At 41.6% G+C, this 21350-nt stretch overlaps 3 protein-coding genes across 5 annotated transcripts; 2 read left to right on the top strand and 1 right to left on the bottom strand.

Annotated features, from left to right (window-relative positions):
• Window positions 1–1945: 1945 nt before the first annotated feature.
• Window positions 1946–7870, top strand: ppm1nb (protein phosphatase, Mg2+/Mn2+ dependent, 1Nb (putative)). Of its 2 annotated transcripts, XM_004573327.3 has the most exons (6): window positions 1946–2732; window positions 2919–3490; window positions 4949–5066; window positions 5530–5644; window positions 5742–5805; window positions 6773–7870. In XM_004573327.3, the coding sequence occupies exons 1-6, from the start codon at window positions 2327–2329 to the stop codon at window positions 6788–6790; spliced, it is 1293 nt and encodes a 430-aa protein (XP_004573384.2). In that variant the 5' UTR covers window positions 1946–2326; the 3' UTR covers window positions 6791–7870. The 2 variants fall into 2 exon arrangements, with proteins under 2 accessions (XP_004573384.2, XP_004573383.2); XM_004573326.3 differs by having other exon boundaries at window positions 5742–7870.
• Window positions 7871–8542: 672 nt separating this feature from the next.
• kcnk12l (potassium channel, subfamily K, member 12 like) lies at window positions 8543–10200 on the bottom strand. The gene is made up of 2 exons (XM_076888794.1): window positions 9855–10200; window positions 8543–9749 (listed from the first exon to the last, which is right to left on the bottom strand). Exons 1-2 carry the CDS (start codon window positions 10150–10152, stop codon window positions 8749–8751), a joined length of 1299 nt encoding a protein of 432 aa, XP_076744909.1. The 5' UTR covers window positions 10153–10200; the 3' UTR covers window positions 8543–8748.
• A 4739-nt stretch (window positions 10201–14939) lies between these two features.
• On the top strand, window positions 14940–20817 carry ccdc61 (coiled-coil domain containing 61). Of its 2 annotated transcripts, none has more exons than XM_012925337.4 (13): window positions 14940–15201; window positions 16522–16679; window positions 16766–16848; window positions 17399–17559; window positions 17644–17796; window positions 17888–18095; window positions 18185–18285; window positions 18396–18616; window positions 18716–18794; window positions 18869–19066; window positions 19166–19199; window positions 19414–19480; window positions 19580–20817. In XM_012925337.4, the coding sequence occupies exons 2-13, from the start codon at window positions 16532–16534 to the stop codon at window positions 19672–19674; spliced, it is 1548 nt and encodes a 515-aa protein (XP_012780791.2). In that variant the 5' UTR covers window positions 14940–15201; window positions 16522–16531; the 3' UTR covers window positions 19675–20817. The 2 variants fall into 2 exon arrangements, with proteins under 2 accessions (XP_012780791.2, XP_004573380.2); XM_004573323.5 differs by having other exon boundaries at window positions 14941–15201; window positions 18185–18267.
• The last annotated feature ends 533 nt before the right edge of the window (window positions 20818–21350 follow it).

Genomic DNA, 21350 nt, shown 5'->3' with positions numbered 1-21350 from the left:
ATGCCCCACAGCTTGTAGAGGCTAATGCTTCCTCAACCAGTTGGTGGCTGATTTGCACACAGAGGCCTTTCCATGCACGACAGACCATGACAGTTTTTTTTAACGTAAAATGATCATCAATCCAAACTGATAAGAAAACAACTAATGTTAGCAGGAAGCTAATGCCAAAAGCTGCGTGCTACAGCACTGACATCAAGCTGAATACATACAGTCACTGCAGTCACTTGCCACGTTTTACAGATAAGCAAGAAAGATGAGTTTCTCTATAGATTTATTATTCACTCTGCACAAATATCCCTCATGACACCTTCTGTGTGTCAGACCAAAACACGGAGCCAAACTCGCCTCGCCATCTGTATATTTAACACTTTCACTCACACCTTTAAAGCTCTAAAGATAACATAAGAACAACCTTATAAAAGAGGAAATCCATGTTAGAAAAGCACAGGCTCAGATGTATACTATAAAAGGGAGCTGTACTAACATTTGTATTTTAAAAAGCCATGATGTGTTTGCTGTACGGTATTTAGTACGAATTAAGGGTGTTATATAACTGTTATTCAACAACTGATATATTGCTAATTAATAGTGTCTAATACACATATGAAAATAAAAGTATGTACTTTTTTTTGTATGCTCTTCTACATTTATGGTTGTAGAGGGCTATACTGACGTGTCCTATCCTAGCACTGTGGCTTCATATCAAAAGGATTCTTGCTGGACCCTTCTGAGTTGCATTAGGATGTTCTTCCTGTGCTTGTATGGCTCTCGACAGTTACTCTAGAGAGCCATGTAAGCAGAATAAGGGCATGTATGTTAGATTAACTGGTGATTCTACACTGATCATACATTCAATTCAGATTTATTTATATAATATAACTCCAAACCACAACAGCAGTCACCTCAAGGTGCTTTATACTGTAAAGTAAAGACCCAACAGCATCAAAGCGAAAACCCTAATGATCCGACGATCCCCTATGAGTGCAAGCACAATGGCAATGTTGTTCATGAAAACGAGATCTCTGCAGTGAAAATCTGACATTAGCGTGAAAAAAAGGATGGAGAGATAAAAACTGTTGATCAAGCCGAGGAACATCTAACACATCTATTCTGCCTCCTCTTGGCAGGTGGTGACAAAACAAACTAAGATGTTTATTTTTATGGCGTGTATCACTTTGACAAGTGGTTTTTACACCATCATGACTTATTAGGTGTTAAAAAAAAATCCTCCCTTCTTGTCTGATTGCAGCTTTACTAATATCTGTACCCAAGTCAGAGTAATGTGGAGAATTACACAGTGGTGATGTCACTGATGTTCACTGCACAGATGTAAGCTGTTGTTTGGGGAACGGGGCCAAACAAAAACAGCTGTAAGTCCTGTTATGGTGATTAATCATGAAAATAAAAATTGCAGTTTAAATGGCGAAGACACGCATATTTCTGCCTCTGTGATTATAAAACGCAGGAATTTTAAAAGTTTAAACAGTTTCAGTTTCTAAATAACATCAGAAAAAATAAGTAATAAAATAAACATTTCATTACTGAGCAGATATTGCAAAAAAATACAGTCTATCTCCCGCCTAAAGAATGAACACAGCTTTGATTTCAGGAAAAAACACCTGTGGTTTGAAGTGTATGTACTATTATTGTGTTTAATAAACAAAAAGATAAGGACAATGTACGATCAGTTTAACAGGATCAACCTCCAACCTCTGTGTGTCTTCTTCAAACCATCTCACACTTTGTGCTGCGTGTCCAACAGTACTGTAATCCACAAGCCTATAATCCCGACCGATCAAAGGTTGAGATTAGGAAAGATGTGGGAGGGGCAGAGAGCTGCAGACAGGAGGATGGTGAGTGAGAGTGAGCGCAAACATGACAGTGGCAAAGCAAGCCAGGCAATGATTGGTGCGCACAAATAGCCAGCCAATCACAGCACGGGCAGGGAAAATAACAAGGCAAGGGAGAAGCTGGTGAAAGAGGGAAGAGCTATGAAAAAGCGAGGGAGAAGGTGAAATCTCAGCAGCACAGAGAAGAGGCCAAACAAGCAGGAGCGGAAGGATGATCGGAGGTGAAAGCGCTGATCAGTGAGGTCTCCAGAGAGGGAGAGGAGAAGAAAGAGATGAGCAGCAAGAGGGGGGTAAGCAGCCAGCACACACAACATCCATCAGCTCAGGCAGCCATGCTCTGAGCCCTGGAGCAGCAGGGCTACGCAGACACTGCACAGGCCCCACATCAGGCCTATAGCTCAGCCCTCCATCCCGGCCAGCAACACCGGGGCAGGGACAAGACAAGATTCCCTTCACAACACCTGTGCATAAAAGCCATGAGGACAGCCAGGAAGGGCAGTGTAGAGATGCCTGCGTTTGTGCGCCAGCTGGTGAAAGAAACAGAAAAGAGGGTCAGCTCTTTCTTCAAAGGGGGCCGTGGAGGAACAGCAGAAGGAGAGCAGCAAGGGGAGGGGGAGAAGGAGGAGGTCATCCCCAGCCCCTACCTAGACCGGCCAGTCCTGGACAAGCTCACAGAGGAGGGCTGCGCCCGCTGGGGCCTCACCTATGCCCTAGGAAGTATGCAGGGCTGGAGGGCCAACATGGAGGACTTCCACAACTGTGTGCCACAGCTGGGTGGAGAGCTAGCTGACTGGAGCTTCTTTGCAGTGTTCGATGGCCATGCAGGCAGCACGGTGGCTCAGTACTGCTCCCAACACCTTCTGGGTCACATCCTGGCTACGGGTGAGAGATCTGTTCAGTGACACCTGACAGTGTGTGTGGGTGTGTGTGTGGGTGTTATCTTATAAGGATATTATTTTATGAGATATTCAGAATTTTAAACAGGCTGGTGATTTTCCTTTGTTATTAGTCATCAATATGATGACTGCTATAGCTGCTGGGTTCAGAAAATACTGTTTGTGCTCACAGATGGAATAGGACCAGAAGATGACCCGCCAAAAGTGAAAGGGGCCATCGAAGAGGGCTTCCTCCAGACAGACAAGCACCTGCACTCTGTGGCCCGTCGAGAGGGCTGGGAGAGGGGTGGCACCACTGTGGTGGCCACTCTCATTTCGCCATATTACATCTACTTTGCCAACTGCGGTGACTCAAGGGCCATGCTGTGCCGGTCTGGGCAGGTCTGCTTCTCCACTGAGGACCACAAACCTTACAGCCCTCTGGAGAAAGAACGTATTGAGAGCGCGGGTGGCTCCGTGTCCCTCCAACGGATCAACGGCTCCTTGGCAGTGTCACGCGCTCTGGGAGACTTCGGCTACAAGGGGGCAGAGAACCGGACCCCGAGCCAGCAGATGGTTTCACCTGAGCCAGAAGTGTGTGTGGTGGAGCGCTCGCCGGCAGATGAATTCCTGGTGCTCGCCTGTGATGGCGTGTGGGACACCATCAGCAACGAGGAGCTGTGCGCCTTCATCCACAACCGGCTGCGTGTCTGCACCGACCTGAGGGACGTCTGCACTCAGGTCATTGACCTCTGCCTCTATAAGGTCAGCACTGTTACACATACTTACTGCATGCACTTGTGTTGCTGTTCAGTAGTCTGAATAACAAATCCTTTCAACTGATTAAAAACACAATTTCAGTTTCAAGCTGAGTTACATAATTTTTAATCAGCTTTGAATTTTATGGCTTCTAATCAAGTAAAGTAATCTACTACAAGACTGACTGTGTTTTTAAACAAAGACATAATGGACTGGATATTCATTTTGATATAAGGTAATGGGCTCTGCTTCCTCTTTTAAAGATAACCCTTTAAAAGTTCTGAGGTTGTAAAGGGTGCAGAGTCACACGTGGAAATATTTTCCTACTACATAAATGTTCATCTCTGCAACTAAAAACTTATCTTGAGGTAAAACTGTTTTAAATCAAAAATAAGCACGAAGTCACCATTAAAGTTTGGCCCATGTTGGTCCTGAGAACCCACTGAGTTTTAGGAAAAAACACGAGATAAAACAGAAGCAGACTAAGTGAACTTCCTCACTAATTCTATAGCACATGCAGCATATTTGTGAAAGGTGCTCCAAAGTCAATAAACACATCCATATATGGAAGCTTAGAATATAAAAGTTTTTTTTTAAATCCATAGATAAGTAATGTTCTTCTTAGAGTGTGCTAATGTAAGCTCTCAGGGTCACTTTCTCATGGAGCTGAGGGGAGCTGCAGAGTGAGATGACAACTGAGGCCCGAGCAGAGGCACATACAAGACGTGCGCCTTTTGTTAAATGTCTTGTTTTCTTCTTAGTTTAAAATGTCATGCCAGTCCTGTGTGGTTAAATGTGGCTTTTCCTGATCCTTTTCAGCAAGTTCTGCCATACGTATCAATCCATTTACAGCCTACAATTTAAAATGAACAGGATCTTTGGCTGAAATGGCAAAAGTTAAAAATTTAAAAAGCAAGACTGACCTCAGCTTAAGCTTTGGTTTAGTCTCACTGAGACTGCCGCTGCTGTTCATGGTACAACAGACTATCAGACAGCCTTAAAATAGACTGCAGGGGTGTCGGAACAGGTTACATCGCATTATTCAGGGTTCCCATGAGGCCTAATTACCGACACTCTCGCTCAGAGATTTTACAGAATGTTACAGGAATGTAACGAAAGAAAGTAGATATTGGATTAAAATTACTTGGCAGATTACAAGCACAGAAACACATTAAGATAAACTTGAGCCACATGTGCACTCTGTTGGGTCCTCATATCACGCTTATGTAACAGTGCTTCAGCTTGGATGTGCACAATGACCTCAAAATGTCATGCCTTCTTCCGCACTCCATTTCCATTTTGCAGCTCCCCTGAGTCTGTGTGACATTGGAGTGCAAACGCTGATGTGAAAAAAAAAAAAGAAAGATCTATTTGTAAAACTGCTCAAGTGGGATGTTTCGTGAGTTGACATTTGTAAGGTCAGCCATCATTACTCACCTCTGCTGATGCCGTTTTGTTCCACAGGGCAGCTTGGACAACATCAGCATCATCTTGCTGTGCTTCCCTGGAGCCCCCCAGCTGTCAACAGAGGCATTACACCAGGAGGCTGAGCTGGAGGACCTGCTAGAGTCCAAGGTGGCAGGTGTGTGGGTAAAGATGCTTTGCAAAGGACAGTGACAACCTTCATATTAGCAACCTGGAGTCTGTTTTTGCCATGGTGTAATGTTTCAATTCTCTTTGGTGTTTCAATGGTTTGCAAAAAAAAAAGTTTGAACGATTTGTTAATCAATGTTGTTTTTCCAAGATAATTATTTAAATGATTTCTGACATCACGTGTCTTGGGTAAAAAACAAAAGCAAAACACCAAATCTGTGATTCTTGCCATGAACCTATTTACTTGTGAACACGGGCACTATCATTTATTCTGAGTAAGTCCCACATTTACCCTAGTGTGGTAAATACTCATTAGAAATCCTGATGTGTATTGATCCACAGCTGAAAATAGTCCTAAAAACTCTGCTCTTTACAGACTTTTGCCTAAATCTAAAGTGTCCAGTGTATATTAGAAAGAAACTCTCTAAAAATGCATCTTTCTTTTTAATCAGAGATTTATGATGAGCTGTGTGTCAGAGGGGAAGAGCCTGAGCTGCTGTCCGTCCTCACAGTTCTTGCATCCACTGTCATCCCTGGATTACCACCAGGTGGAGGCATACAGAGCAAGTAAGACACAAATGAGCATCTATGTGCATTTGTGCATGTAAACCACGTTCTGCTGGATGCAATAGTGATTACATTGTGTTACTTCTGTGTGTTACAGGAGGAACTGCATTATCTCTGCTTACTATCAACAATGTGATGCGCACAAGCCCATGATACCAAATGTGAGTGACAGTTACAATTAGGTCCATACGTTTTTGGACAATGAGACTTTTTTTTTGATAGTTTTTCCTCTCTGCACCAACGCAGTGGATTTTAAATCAAACAGTAGAGATATGATTGTAATGTTTCTTCAGCTTTAATTAAAGAGGCTTTACAACAGGATTTACAATAATGTGCAAACCACTGGTTACAGTCAAAAACAAGAATGCAGGATTAGACTTTGCCCAAAAAACACGGTTCTGTAAAAAAAAGAAATGTGTTATGGCATGGGCCTGTAAGGCTGCCAGTGGAACTGGGTTATTAGTGTTTATTGATGATGTGACTGCTGATAGAAGCAGCGGGATGAACTGTGAGAGTACAAAGCTGTACTCTCAGCTCAGGTTCAGCCAAATGCTGCAAATCTGATCAGGCAGCACTTCACAGTGCAAAAAGATAAGGACCTAAAGCATTGTGCAAAGGCAACCCAAGAGTTTCCTAAAGCACAGAAAAGGAATATTTTTCAATGGCCAATTCAGTCAACTGATCTCACTGGGACAGAGCATGCTTTTACTAAAGTGACTGAAGACAATAGTGATGGCAGAAAGACCCACAGTCAAGCTGCAAGTGAAGGCAACTGCAGTAAAGGTTTGGAAGAGCATCTCAAGGGAGGAAAGAGCATTTATTGGTGTCAGGGGCCTCTCTGTCTACAACCAAGCAAAGGATTTTTACCTGAGTCATAAAAACAATCCTCATATGCACATTTATGGTAAAACCATGTCTGCACAGTCAATGCAAACTTTTTTGATAAACCCCTTGAATTAAAGCTGAAAGGCTGCACTGTAATTATATCTTGATTGGTTGATGTAAATATCCACTGTCATGATGTAGAAAGGCAAAAAAACAACTAATGGACCTAACAATACAAGTAAAAAGACATTGTTATTACACAGTGAGCTCACTCTTTGTTACTTTATCTGTCTGTCTGTTCAGGGTCTGGGAGGCTCTTGAGAAGGCCAAGGGATTTAGATTTTGTCTCCAAAGTTCCTCAAAGGAAAGGGACTGTAATAAATGTGAATATTAAACCTGTTTTTTTTTTTCATGTGTGCAGTTTCACAACAAGACAATGGTGTTTGTTAGCAGCACCATCTTGTCATGACAAAAAAAATGCAAAAACAGATCTAGTAAAGCCTGATACTTTATATTTATACAAGAAAGATATTTTGTAAAAATGACTCAGAGACACTGACCCAGCAACCAAACCTCAACCTCAATAAACAGAAAGTGCAGATGACAAATTGAACTGAATAACAACCAACTGTGGCGTAGTTCGTTTTCATTGGATAAAATAAGAAAGATTAGTACATGCAGGGTTGCATTTTGAAAATTATGATTTAAGACTGTACATATGTGTGTGTGCATGTGTGTGTGCGTATTAAAGAATGAACAGGTTTACCTTTCCTCTTCAGGAAACATTGTCACCATTAAATAAAACCTAGCATGCAGCTAACATGTGTCCATTTGTTGTGACAGGAAATGCTAGTAGTTCATGAGACAGCTCGTGGGGATGCGCACAATCTTTTTCCCTCGTTGCTGTGAGTGAAAGGCAAATAAACTCATTAGATATCTGACTACTCACAATTCATGTCACGGGATCTAAAAACGTTTTTGACAAAGTGTTTTACATTTTCAAAAACAAGAACAAAATATGTCAAATTTGAAATACCTTACAAATGGAACTAAAAGTCTCCCCCCTAAAATGCATCCCGCTGTGATTACTGTCTAAATTTACATGAATGCGTTCAGCATTTACACAATTTGCAATTCTTTCTAAACATATATTATTTCTAAACACATTCAAAGGTAAAGTTTACATGAAATGGGATTTTCTCCATGAACTGATGCCTTATTCCCCTTTTTTACAGCTGACAAAACAAACAGCACCAGAGCGGGTCAGTTTCTGGATGAGTTATTTTACTGCTTACTGCATTGTAACATTACGTCAGCGAGTCATTTTCTGTGTTACATTAAGGAAATTACATTAAGTGTCACTATTGTTTTAAATCTAAATAAAGAATATTTGTCTGATGACTTGCTGTGCTCGTTTCTTAAATAATTCATTTTGAACACAGTGAAGACAAAGTATGAGCGGCGACTGCCGAAAATGGGTGATTATGATTTCTATGGAAGTTTTTAACCTCACACTCATCATCTACTCACAAAAACCCTCCTTATAAATGAATGAATTACAAACGGCTTTTGTTGCATAGTAAAGGATTTCATCTAGTTACCTAAATCTTTCTCTCTGCTCTGCTGACGTGATCCTGTGACTATCTGCAAAGCCCTCGTTGACATAAGGACGTCCTCTAAGAGTCATGTTTCATTAGATCTCAATTGAAAACCCTGGATCTCTTTCATGATTACTCTGAATTTCAATGACGTCCAATTGAAAAATGTCTTTCTTGGTGCTTCTGAGCTCCTGCAGTTTGTTTGAGAAGCTCTGTTTAAATACAAATCATATTTGAACTGTTTTATATATGCAGCTAGTTATCTAAGAGGAGATATTTTGGTTTCTACGTTCACTAACCACCTTATGTACAACGTTGTCTTCTGAGGAGCTCAGGGAGGGGGACATGTGCAGTGTCCTTAAATCAGCAGTCCTCTTTAAGTGCTCCTTCAAAGCTTCTCTCATCTGATTGCGTTTCTGTGAGTCAGTCACTTCAGGACATCAAACCCCTCTTCAAATGATGCTGAAGTCTTTAACACATATTTGTCCTTTAACTTCCTCTTTCACCTCACCAAACAGCGTATGAACAATTATTTGCTGTCTACAGTCTGCTTTTCAGAATATTCTATTCTTGGATATTTTTTAATACAGAACAAATTACTCATAATAAAAAAACAATCCTAAGGAAATGTAAGGCTTAAATATAGAGAACCCAAAGAACAATTGAGGTGTTGTTATGATGCTATCTATCCACACTGGTTTCCTGTAAGCGATTATTCATAATCCCCAGTGCTCCCACACCACCAGAGAAACCATTCTGATGGCTGTAGCTCTGCCGCGGGCCCTGGTGAGCTGTTTCACTCAGCTGTTTCTGCAGCAGTGCCAGAGACACCTTGTTGGACACCATGAACTCATTCACTGAGATCATCTCCCCTGACAAACGACGCCCCACTTGTACTTCAGCCAACGCGCCCGCATCCGTCTCGCTGTCGCACACAGTCTCAACCGAGCCGTCTGTGTAGCGGTGGTGGGATGAGATGGGCTGCACGGCGTTGCGTTTGATGCGTTTTGGCCTAAAGTGTGCCAGTTGACGCAGTTGACGCCTCTGTTTGTGATTTTTGTTGTGGAGACAGGGGCAGCAGAGCCACCAGCAGCCAGGGGTGGAGCAGGAACAGAGCTGATGCTTCCCTGAGCAGACCAGCTTTCCCAGGATCCAGTTGAGAGTCTGCTTGATGACGATAGAAATGACGTTGAAAAGTGAGTAGATGCAACAAACCCCCATTAAGATGAAAAGGCAGTTTCCAAACCGGTAGGCCTCCTGAGATTCGTACTGCTGCCTCTGGCTGCTCACCAGGTCCCCGAAGCCAATGGTGCTGAAGGCCACGAAGCAAAAGTACAGAGAGTCCACGTAGCTCCAGTTCTCCATGGAGCTGTACAGAGTGGAGGCACTGCAAGCAATCACAACAGATGCTATCCCTAAGATCAGCATCACGTAATAGACGGATGGCTTCCATCCTTCCAGACTGTCCTCTTCACCAGATGACTCCTCCCTGCTCGACACCACCCCAACTCCAGCACACCTCAGCCGACGCTCATGACACCAGCGCATGATGTAAGCTAACATGGTGATGATCCTCTCCAGGAAGAGGTTAAAAAAGAGGATAGTGGCAGCACAGCCAATGAGACCATAGAAGATTAGGAATATTTTTCCTGCTATGGTTGCTGGTGTGGTCATGCCAAAACCTTAGAGAGAAAACACAAAATACAAGGTTAAATAAATGATCACAGCCGTGAGCAACATTCCAAAACTGAAGAAAAATCTGGAAAAAAAGTTAAGTGGAGACTTACCAATAGTGGAGACCACTGTGCCCACAAAGTAGAAAGCTCCAGAAAAGTCCCAGCGTGGCCTTAATGCGTCCACCCTGATGCCAGCTCCGTTTGCCTCCTCATACTGCCTCAGCAGAGTGTGCAGGGCGCCCAGGTTGACCCTGTATCTCCTGGTGAAGTTGTCCAGCTGCTGTTTCCACAGGAGGCGTGCGCGGAGCTCAAATGGGTGTTCCAAGGCTGAGAAGATGGCAGCTCCGCACAATAAGTAGAGCAGGATGAGTCCGGCCAGCAGGCAAAAACGAGCATTGTCCTCTTTCATGGGCGCTCTGGGGCAGCAGCAGCAGCTACCTGCAGCCCTCCTCTTAGCCATGAGCACAGCAGCAGCAGCGGCGGCACAGAGACACCACTGATACAACATGCACCGCCTCTGCCGGCGCTGCCAAGTCACAGACTCACCGTGCGTGTTACATGCATCAACAGGCACAAATATACATGCACTAGCAGAATGAAACTTCTGGTTTAAACACGCATGCATACATTTTGCTCTAACATCTCACAGGCAAGCTTTCTGAAGAAGTTTTTGAGGACAGGTTGATCGTTTTGTTGAAAAAATTTCACATCAGACGAAATATCTGTAATAAAATGAGCAAAAAAATAACAATGCAGATGCAGATTAGTCAGATGCAGTTGCAAAATCTTAAGTTTAATAGGTTCCTTTAACATGACAAATTGTCAGAAAACACTTCTTGTAAGTAGCAGTTTATGTCTTATAATCCACATAACATAAAATACTGAATGTTTAAAGTAAATAAAAACCACAGTACCTGGTCTCGCTGGCAGCACCGTTCACTTAAGCGCTGCAGATCTGCGTGTGCTCATTCCATGGATGTTCTGAACAATGACCAGCCAAAGGAAGCCTCTTGATTTTGTATCTGTGTGTGTGTGTGTGTGTGTGTGTGTGTGTGCGTGTGCGTGTGCGTGTGTGTGTGTGTGTGTGCGTGTGTGTGTGTGTGTGTGTGTACAGAGACACTATCTGATGTTTCATCTGTCAAACACTCACATCATCATCCCTCTTCTCACCGCCTCCTCCTCCGAGCACACCCTGATTGGTGCAGTCAACTCTTCATTTGTAAAAGTGCTTTTTTTTTCTTTTCTGTCATCAAACACCAGTTTAACATTTAAAAAAAACCTCACGTTTGCGTCAAATAACTGATCGTGTGGTCATTTCCTTTCATCAAAGCATGGGACAAGAATTTCTTCTGATAAAGTAAAACTAACATTAACCTCTTAAGCCCCAAGCCTAACTGATCTCCAGCCTTTTGCCCCTGCATCAGGGGGCGTTGGGGCTTAAGAGGTTAAAAAAAACATTGTATTAACAGGATTAGAAGCTTGCAAATTCTGCTGAATTAATCAAAGTGGGCAAATTTTAGTTTCCCCTGCTTTCTTGTTGCCAGTGCTCAGGTGCCATTTCCACACCCACTTAGAGTGCTTTTTTGTTATCGCTGCAGACTGTGTGGGAGGATTTGTTGAGCATGGCTATCGGTTCCTCTGTCTGTTCGTTCCTTTAATCTTGTCTGGTGCTGCAGGTAAGGGCATGGGGTTCCCCGCGCCTGCCGACTAATGGCTGAATGTCAGCAGCAGGCAGGTGTGGAAAACAGACAGTCCATCTGCCTTGTCACGCAGAAAAGCAGCAAAGCAGCAAAGCAGCAAACCAACAATTTCTCTTGATGCTGGTGTTTCAAACGATAAAAAGCAAGATTTAAGGCAATCAGCTTTCACAAGCAAACAAGACGTAAAAGATCACATTTGTGGAAACTTGATCATTTTTTATTGATGTGAAATACTTAAAAGTGCATAAAATACTAACTACTTGCTTAGCTTTAAAAAGATAGAAGTGAAAAACGAAACATAGTGCTGACAACAATGCAACAAATAATCATCTACAGAAACAGTGACCCTGCTAACACAGTGATTTTCAGCTGGGGTAAGGTTGACTGTGTTCTCTCTTGGCTTTTCTTGTCTCTGTCCTCTCTCCTCCTGCCTTGGGCCCATGAATGTATTTCAGTAAACCTTGTTGAAGTAGATTTCCAATTCCTAAACTATAATAAACCTCCTCTGGTCTCTGTCCATCGGGACAGCAGGCCTGCTAGAGAGGCTATCATTGAGGATGCACAGATGTATCTTTTGCATTAGTATTTTTACCTGAAACATATAGAAGGAACACTGTATACAGCTGAAATTTACAAACTGTGGAGGGCAGATGGGGTCTTCAATCAGCTAGTCTTTTGTATGCACACATTCATTCGGGTATTTTAGATGATTTATTATGTGATCAAACATTCTGACCTTCACTGTCTGTGTGTGTTTTACTCTTGTTGTGATTATGACTAATTAATGTAACTGTTACTTATAATATGTATGTAACTTTGTAATTTTAACATGTTGTCGCCTCTTGGCCAGGACTCCCTTGAAAAAGAGGTTTTTAATCTCAATGGGACTTTTCCTGGTTAAATAAAGGTTAATAATAATAATAATTCTTTTTTTTTTTTAAGTCTAACACTGTTGTACCTCATAAATCAGATCTGAAAATGCAGCTGGTTAAATTCATGACGCGATCGTGACACACACATCAAACTGAGGATGTCTCATCTTTCTAACTGCTTGTTGTGTTGACTCCTCTCTCTTCATGTCGCTACCTCAGCAGAGTGAAGCTGACCCCCCACCCACTTGAAACGTAAAGGCACTACCTCTCCTCCTCCACTCTTACCACTAATGGGAGGGACTAAGATGCCAGGGGAGGAGTCTAGGAGAGGAATCAAAGACGTCCAACTGCCAGCAGGATTTAATGTTACAGTAATGTAATGCGCAAGTTTGGCTGGCACTGGCACACCATCCAGATTTACTTTACAGGTTTACACACAACCAAGTCAGTAGTACAGTGGGAACATTTTCCAGCATGTAGCCAATCAAAATAAATAAATGTCAATAAAAATATTGAACTTTTAAAAAAAAGTGCAAAAAATGCAGCTAAAGCTATCTTGCTGGATCTTAAGGGCCATCCTTCTCTGTACTGACCATAACTGTCAATCTTAATCTGTTATCCGGAGTTAATGAAACAGTCGCACATAATGTCACTAAGGGCTTAGTGTGAATTTGTCAAAACCTTAAATTGCTGATATCAGTATGAGATAAGCTATAATGGTTAATATGAAGCATTATTCATTCCATTAATGCTTCATATTAACCATTATTACCATCCATCTATTTGCTTCTGCTTCTCCAGTTCAAGGTCACATGGGTGCTGAAACCTAACCCAGCTGTCACTGTACGAGAGGCAGGATACACTCTGGACAGGTCACCAATCTGTCACACCATCATTACCAAATAAACAATTAAATTAAATTAATGGGATAAATATTTTGAAAATTTAACAAACAGTTAATAACTGATGTATAAAACATTATATTAGTGGCTATTATAATGTTACAACTGATGTTTCTGAATCTTTGTAAATGCTCATTATCAACTATTAATAATGACAATATCAAAGCAGAAAGAATATATCCACTTTTCATATACTTTGTACCATTTTAGTGATACAATGTCACTTTTAAACTGATCAACCCAGAGGGGATGTCCATATTTTTAGCTTGTAATTGGTAGAGGCATGTCTTTCCTGAAATAGTGAGCAGGTCAGCTCAAGACAGAAATGTCAGACATCTCTGGCTGAGGCTGGAGAAAACTGCATTTGTGTTTGGCTCTGCAGTGCAGGTGGGGATAATGTGTAATGCTGGATTTACACTGCATGCCATTATGAAGCTGAGGCCATCATCAAACTATTAACAAAATATGGTATGTGCAGCAAACAGTAGTGACTTATTTAGTGTAGCATAGTGTTTATACTACTTTAAATTTCCATTCATGTAAACTCATTCTGCCTGACCACTTGCTGATGTTTCATCTAAGTCATAACAAGTTCCCAAAAGTTCTCTGAGTTTAGTTCTTCTTGGAAGGACTAAACATCTTCAGCCATCCTTTAGTACGCATACAATCCACGCCACACTGCGCTGATCCCAGTGTGTGTGTTTTATGTCCTTTCAGACAGACAGCGGGCACCTCACACTTCAGACTCAATCACTCAACTTATGGGTGAACACTGTCTCCATGGTAACAGTTCCTCACCCAGATTGAGTGAAGGCAAGCAGAGGTCAGGTTGTCCAAACGTTTAGGGGGAGGCACTTGTTTCTGACAACTAATATTAACCACTTAACCAACCAGTGGAAAGTAAACACACACTTGAGACAATGTCAACACGGTTGTTTTCCTTTCTTGAAACACTGAGGTGACAAAATGATGTATTAATTTAAAAAAAAAAAACTGGTAGCAGCTTCAGAAACACGAGGAGATCCTTGGTACTGTCTGATCATTGCACAATATAAATATAGTCTAGCAGCACTGTTTGGAATTACTTATCTAGATAAGAGAAACATGTCACACAAGAACTAAAACTTTTCAGTAAAACATTAATTTTATTCTACTAATAAGTGATTTTACTATTATACTAATAATAATACTACATCATTCTAATACAATATATTATAGAATTATATTATCATAATGTAGACAAGAAACAGTTTTTTGCTTGTTTTTTCAGCATGACAATGATCCCAAACATGCTAACAATCCAGCAAAAGCATACCTGGATAGAAAAACACACAATGCACACAACACGCAATGCAGTATCAGTCATGGATTGGCCTCCCCAGAGACCAAACCTCAGAATTACTGAAACATTGTGGGAATCTTGTTGCACCTATTTCCCATTTTCCAGCAAAATATGAAGAAATGAGGGCTCATATTTTTTCACATTACTTTATATTGTATTGGATGCTTTTAGCAAATTTTAATAAAGCTAATATTATCATTACTCGTTATTATTACTGTTACATTGTCGCCGTTACACTGCTGCATCGTTACTTGATTAGCCTATCTGACATTTTCGTGCACCGTGAACATTCACCGTATTCCATTTCGTGTGGTTGTAAGAGCAATGTCTAATCGGTACCTGTGGAGGGCGCCCACACGCCTGCGAGGCATCGAGCCTTCATCTAATCGAGACAGAGGAAGAGGCGGCAGCGGCAGAGGCAGAGAGAGATAAAGAAGAAGAATTTAACGGTTCCCGGTTGTTGAACCGCTCCGGTCTCCACGGTGCCCTGCGGCTTATGAACAGTTTGGGGCTTGGGGTGACGGTCATTTAGTCGACTAGCAGTTATAGTCACTTCAATTAGATAGGTCACCACCATGTTTTTACTAAAGGTAGCAATGTTTTGACAGCTTACCACCCTAAAGAGCATCACTGCACGCAGAGGTAACGTTCATTTGTTTGATTGCACATCTAATAACGCTGTGTGGTTGATGTACAGAGTTAGCGCTCTGTGAATCCACTAAAATAATACTTGTGTTAACTAACCATAGTGTCCGTGCTAGATAACCCTAGCTAGCGCTGGTCAGTTGACCAAAGATGTAACTCTCGCTAGCTGACGGAGAAGTCGGAGGAAATGTTGCACCGTAGTTTAGAACAATGCAATTATCTCTTCCAACGAAACCGTGCTTAAATTTAACGTTGTTTCACTCGAACTAAATCTTTTTTCCCCATGCGATGTGATAAAATGTTGCACATATCTTATTAGCAGTACCGGAGAAAGTGAAGTCGAGCGCGAAATCTTTCAGCGTTTTAACGCCACAAAAGAGACGCAGTTAATGACGTACTTTATTAAACAGTGGCTTAAGATCATCGTCAAATCCCTCAAGTCCCATGCTGTTTGACTGAAGCCATCAATCAGAACTTTTACTGTAACAATGTTGACACCTTTTAAAATGAACTATGTCCGCTGCCGCCCCTTGCGGCTTACTTGTGTAATAACAGGCTGTGCGAGAGGAGCAGAAAAAACAAGAGAGAGAAATGGTTATTGAAGATATCTATTTGAAGATAAGAAATGCATATGTTGTGAATAATATTTTATGCTTTTAAAATTAGGTTCTTAAGGAGGGTATGCCTTGTTTCACTAACCTGTAAAAATATCAACCCTGTGCAATCAATAATGCTACAAGCACACATGTTTTTATACACACTAATATATTTATATTGTTTTATTTATTCGAAATTGTGTTATTAGTCTTTGTACATATGAAAACTATTTAATTAGATATATTGCTCACTTTCTACTGAATGGGACTGCGTACCTTTTTTATTTTTTGTTTAATGACAATAAAAATTCTGATTCTGGCTGTGATGCTGAAAAAAATCTTAATGTCACTGTAATAAGACCGAGAATTGCAAACATTCCCAAAATGTTGGGATATTTTTGTGAGATACATGGAATGATACAATATATTTTTCACAACACATCATTTAATTCCCATTTTATTGTTGAGTATGCATGTCTCCTTGCAGATTTTCCCTGTTATCCTTCGAACAATACAGTGTTGAGATTTATCAGTCGCTCAACATGATCTTAAAGGCTCTGCTGTGTGTGAAGAAGCGTGGGTCAGCTCAGATTACGATTATGCTTTATATTTTGGCTCAGGTGTCAGATGTACGCATACATCTGTCTCTGTTTTAACAGGAAAGGAGTTGGTTGATTCAGTTGCTTCTAATCGATTGGAATAATTTGTTTCTCCGATTTAGAGCCAGAGCAATGGAGGGAGGCTCTGAGCTGATGGAGGATATTGTATTTCGGGGGGTGGAGTTTTCCGTGAAGATGGAGGTGGACAAGGGTTTGCTCATTGTCGAAATTTCTGATTCAATGACAGCGGATCAGTGGACGGGGGAGTTTGATCCAGCATGTAAGTGGCGTATACATCTCAGTTTACATATCACTATAGCCAGTCATTCATGCTGTTTAACTTTAACTGCTTTTTCATTTATTTAGATATTGAAGACCTCACTCGCAAAACTGGAAACTTCAAGCAGTTTCCTATTTTCTGTAGCATGCTGGAATCTGCAGTGAGAAAGGTGTGTGTGTGTGGGGGGGGGGGGATTAGAGGCAGAACGAATGTAAACACAGTTAATAGATGAATATAAGGAGACAGATTTCCCTGAGGCTGTGTGAGCCGAAGAAGAGACTCGGTTGTGTTCATTGTCTCCACTTAAGCGAAAAATGCCCAGTTATCCCAGGATGTCCTACTCCCTTTTTCCTTTTAATTAACGTGTAGTAGCAGGGGGGAAAAGAAGGAGCCTGGAGGAAATTAGGAGAGACAAACTGAATTTTTGGCACATTTTTAAGTCTGCTGCAACTAAATTGTCATGAAAGCAAGGTATACACGCACACTGTAAATGTTAAAGCAAGACAGAAAAACATGCTTTCTGATATATCTGAAGATGCATTATTAGAAAATTAGATCCATGATCATTAGAAGAGATGGCTGATATTTTTTTGCCATTAAATTGCTGTAAATTGGGGGGGTAAATATAAAATCAGGAGCCTACGATCATAAGACTGTTCCCTAAGGTGATAATGGCATGTTTTATTATTCTGATTGTTGAAAGAGATGCTTCTTTGCAGACGAGTGACTCTGTTACGCTTGACCTCCTGACCTATGCTGACCTGGAGCTACTGCGAAACAGAAAAGCAGGGGTGGTCAGTCGTCCTCGCAGCCATCAGCAGCCATCTGCTCTCACCGCCAAAAGATATCTCATTCTCATATACACAGTGGAGTTTGACAGGTTTGCTCACAGCTTTGCTGCTTTATGCCCTCTGCGTCTGTAGTAGAAGCTGTGCTGATGTTCTGATTTTCTGTCCATGTGTAGAATTCACTACCCTCTACCTCTGCCCTATGTGGGAAAGCCTGACCCAGCTGTCCTGCAGAAGGAAATCAGAGCGCTCAGGGCTGAGCTCAGTGCTCTCACCTCTCACGGAGTTAACAAATCTGCAGATCTAGAAATACAGCGGCTACGAGCAGAGTAGGTTTAATCTCTACCAGTGTTACCAATATTAGCAGATGCTGGAAGTTTTCTTCTTCTCTTTTTTTAAATGTCTCCTGCTGTTTTCAAGGCTGGCTCTGGTTAAAGAGGAAAAGGAGAGCATGGCGAAGGTTCTGGAGCGACTGCAGTTGAGTGGAAATGATCCCACATCTGGACGAGAGGACTGGAGAATGAGAGATGTGGTGAGGACGCTGGAGGAGCAACTTGTCAAGGAAAGGGCCAAAAGTCAGCGCTCGATGAGCAAGAGATGTCAGGAGCAGCGACTGCTAGTGGAGCAGGTGATGCTTCTTTGTTTTTTTTAACCTGTGTAACGCCCCCTTTTTAAAATAAATCAGTAGGTTTTAACTTTTTCCTTTTTCCATTCCAGTTAGAGGAGCTGAGAGCATCAGAGTGTGCTCTCCGTGTTCGTGTCAAGAGTCTCACCAATGAACTGGCGTTACTACGGAGAGGGTTAGACAATCTAAGCGTGTACTATATCTTTACTTTCTCTCTTTCATACATTCGCTTACACGCTTAAAATTTCAAAACCCAAATCAGTCACCCACTGAACACTCGTGCTGTTTTTCTTGTGTATGCAGCAGAGTGACTCCTGTGTCGGGTCGTATCAGCTCACGGGTAGATGGAGAAATTTATCGCTCACTTTCTCGGGAGAGAAGGTCTGGGTACGGGACAATCAGGGCTCGCTCGGGATCTAGAGAACGTACAGAGGATAGAGGACAGAGGTTGGTAGAAAGAGGAAGACGTGCAGACTCCTCGGGACCGCGTGCTCACATACCCAGGCCATCACCTTCCCCCACAGGTACTACCTCTGCTCCTGATGTTGTTTCTGTGAATGAATTCTCAGTAATTAATCGCACTGATAAAGATTTGTACTTGATAAGCACTTCTGTTTTTGCAGGGTCACGGGTTCCACGCTTTGATCCAACAGCATATATCCAGGACAGGCAGCGCAGACAGAAGGAGGCAGAAATCAAAAAGTTGGTTTCCTCACTTTGTGAGTATACGCCAGTACTCCGTGTAGTAGCTGCTCAAGCATGTTTTTCTGTGTCAGACAAAGGAAGGTGCGAAGGGACATGCTGGCATCACCCGTGCTCCCCGAGAGAGGCCGTTCACGTTCCAGAGAAGCCTATCCTCAGCTGACCCGGTCAGGCAGCAGAGGCAGGAGTTTATCTATGGAGCGGCGAGGGAGCAGGAACTCCTCTGAAAGCTCGTTAGTGGACATGGATGAAATGACCAAAACTCTGTACAGGTGATAGTACTTTGGATGGATTTGTGAAGGCCCTGTGGGTGTAGCTGGCTATTTTAATGTCTGGGTTGTTTTTTTGTTTTTTTTCTTTCATGTTTTCAGAGGAAGAAAACAGACTTACAATGGACCCAATGTGGTGAGTAATGACTTTCCTGTTATTTATTTGTTGTCCTCTCCTGTATGTATTTGAAAAGGGCTGATACCAGCCTTTTTTGGGTATGAAAGCAGTGTAGGTAGTAGATGTTAGTGGAATTAAATCACTGAGAGTTATAGTTTTTAATGGTTTTGTAGCCACTAAGTACAGAATATTACAGGCCTTAACATTTACAGTGCAATTTATCTGTCTCTAGTCCAGGGGAGGCCTTCTGTCCAGGAAGCCATTATGCAGCACACCAACACTCAGAGTCAAAGACAAAGGTAACTTGTACTTGTAACTTTTTTTTTTTGTCCCCATCAGTTTACATGCATTTTTGGTTTTTTAAAGTCTAATTTGTCATTTGTTGTCCCAAACCCCAGAAAGCTCTGTAGATACAGGTACAGAGCTATCAGAGATTGATGCAAGGCTGCAGGCACTGCAGGAGTACATGAGAGACTTGGATACAGGACATTGACCTGCTGCACAGGATTGTCTGATTTCATCATCTGCATAAAACTGAGGAAGAAATCCTGATTTGGACCCGAGCTTCGGGTTTAGCAGAGTATGCACTAACATCAGAGACTAAAACTCCCTCTGGAAGCTCAGACTTCTGGAAACTACAGCCATCAATATGAAGGTCATTGGACTACCTTTTTGTGGACTAATTTCTTATGTTTTTATAAATTAACTTAAAATATGACTGTCTGTGTGTTGCCAGCTTTTCCCCCCCTTTTTTAAGCCCAAACAAACTGATACATGTGTGTAAAATTTGGCATTGCCTGGTAAATGTTGATCTTTCAAAGGCTTGTTTAATAGTGTGGGCAGAGTTGAGTCCTTTTATATTCAGTCCATGATGCAGAAAGGCATTTCGTCACTGGGTTTGCAGGTAGATCATTTATCTATCTATCAGCACGCCAACATCCATGTCTGATCCTTGCTTTCATCATCAGTTTAAAATGCAGAACATTTTTTTACGATTTCTCCGTTAATGAGTTGGTGTTAAAAAAGTGATCCATACATCTTTTGATACATTACAGAAATGTCCATGAGTATGAGTATACCAAAATGTTATAGTACATCCACACATTTAAACATGTAATGGGCTGTTGTTTCTACCACCCAGTGCTTGCTGGGATGCCTTACAGCTCCTGTGCTCTGAATCAGTGGATGACATAAGTGATACATGGTGGTCAGTTTTCCACTTTTTTTTTTTTTTTTTTTTTTTTAATTATTATTATTATTATTATTATTTTACCTTGTCTTCCCACTTTGAAGTAAGGATTATCAGTGCATCTCAAGTATTTTGTTACCACTATACAGTCTAATTGTTCCACACAGTGCAATACAATACAGCCTTTTCTGCCCTTTAAATTCAGCATTATTTTGATGGTATCACAAACTGATTCCAAACTTGTTAGACATCTCTATAAGGGAACAATATTTACCATAAAAACAATGTTTTAATAGACTATGCTGATGGTGCATGTAACGTGTGTAAAAACTTGGCACATTTTTCATAAGAAAGTGCCAAATATTTTCTGAAACTGTTGTCTGCAGACTGTTACTAGAACTTTATCCATTGTTTTTATACCACCTAAAATATAATTTATAAGAAAGATATGCTGTGTGTAAGGAGTCTTTTTATAGTTTTATACATACTGCTTTGGATTAGTGTTCGCTGACAAGAAGCTTGAGGGGTACCTTGAAGATCTTCCAGCACTGCAGCTGGTCTGCTTTCACTAATTAACAAGTCCTCTTCTCAGGCAAACCGGACAGTGTCTGAACAGCTGCCGTGTGCCTAGCAGGATACTCAGGAGGGGAAACATGAACACCTTATGTTGGTTTATGCCATGCAGAAATTTGGCACTCACTCACATCCACAATGTGTTGCAAGCGTCACCTTTTTTACACAAGAATGCAGACACAGATTAAAAAAAGATTAGTGTAAGCCATATATTTGTTTTGTTTTTTATGGCAGGTCAAACCTTTATGTGCCATACAAGTAGCTTCTTCTGTCTGTTTGATTTGGCAGATTTTTTTTTTTTTTAAACATGGGACGCCCTGACACAACACCAAAGGGATTTGTGTCTCCTGGGACTGAACAGGGGATCTTTCACTTGTTAGCCAAATGTATAACCACTAGACTATGGA

This window comes from Maylandia zebra, linkage group LG10 (assembly GCF_041146795.1).
Source record: "Maylandia zebra isolate NMK-2024a linkage group LG10, Mzebra_GT3a, whole genome shotgun sequence".
Classification (NCBI taxonomy): Eukaryota; Metazoa; Chordata; class Actinopteri; order Cichliformes; family Cichlidae; genus Maylandia; species Maylandia zebra.
This window is presented reverse-complemented; position numbering and strand designations above follow the sequence as displayed.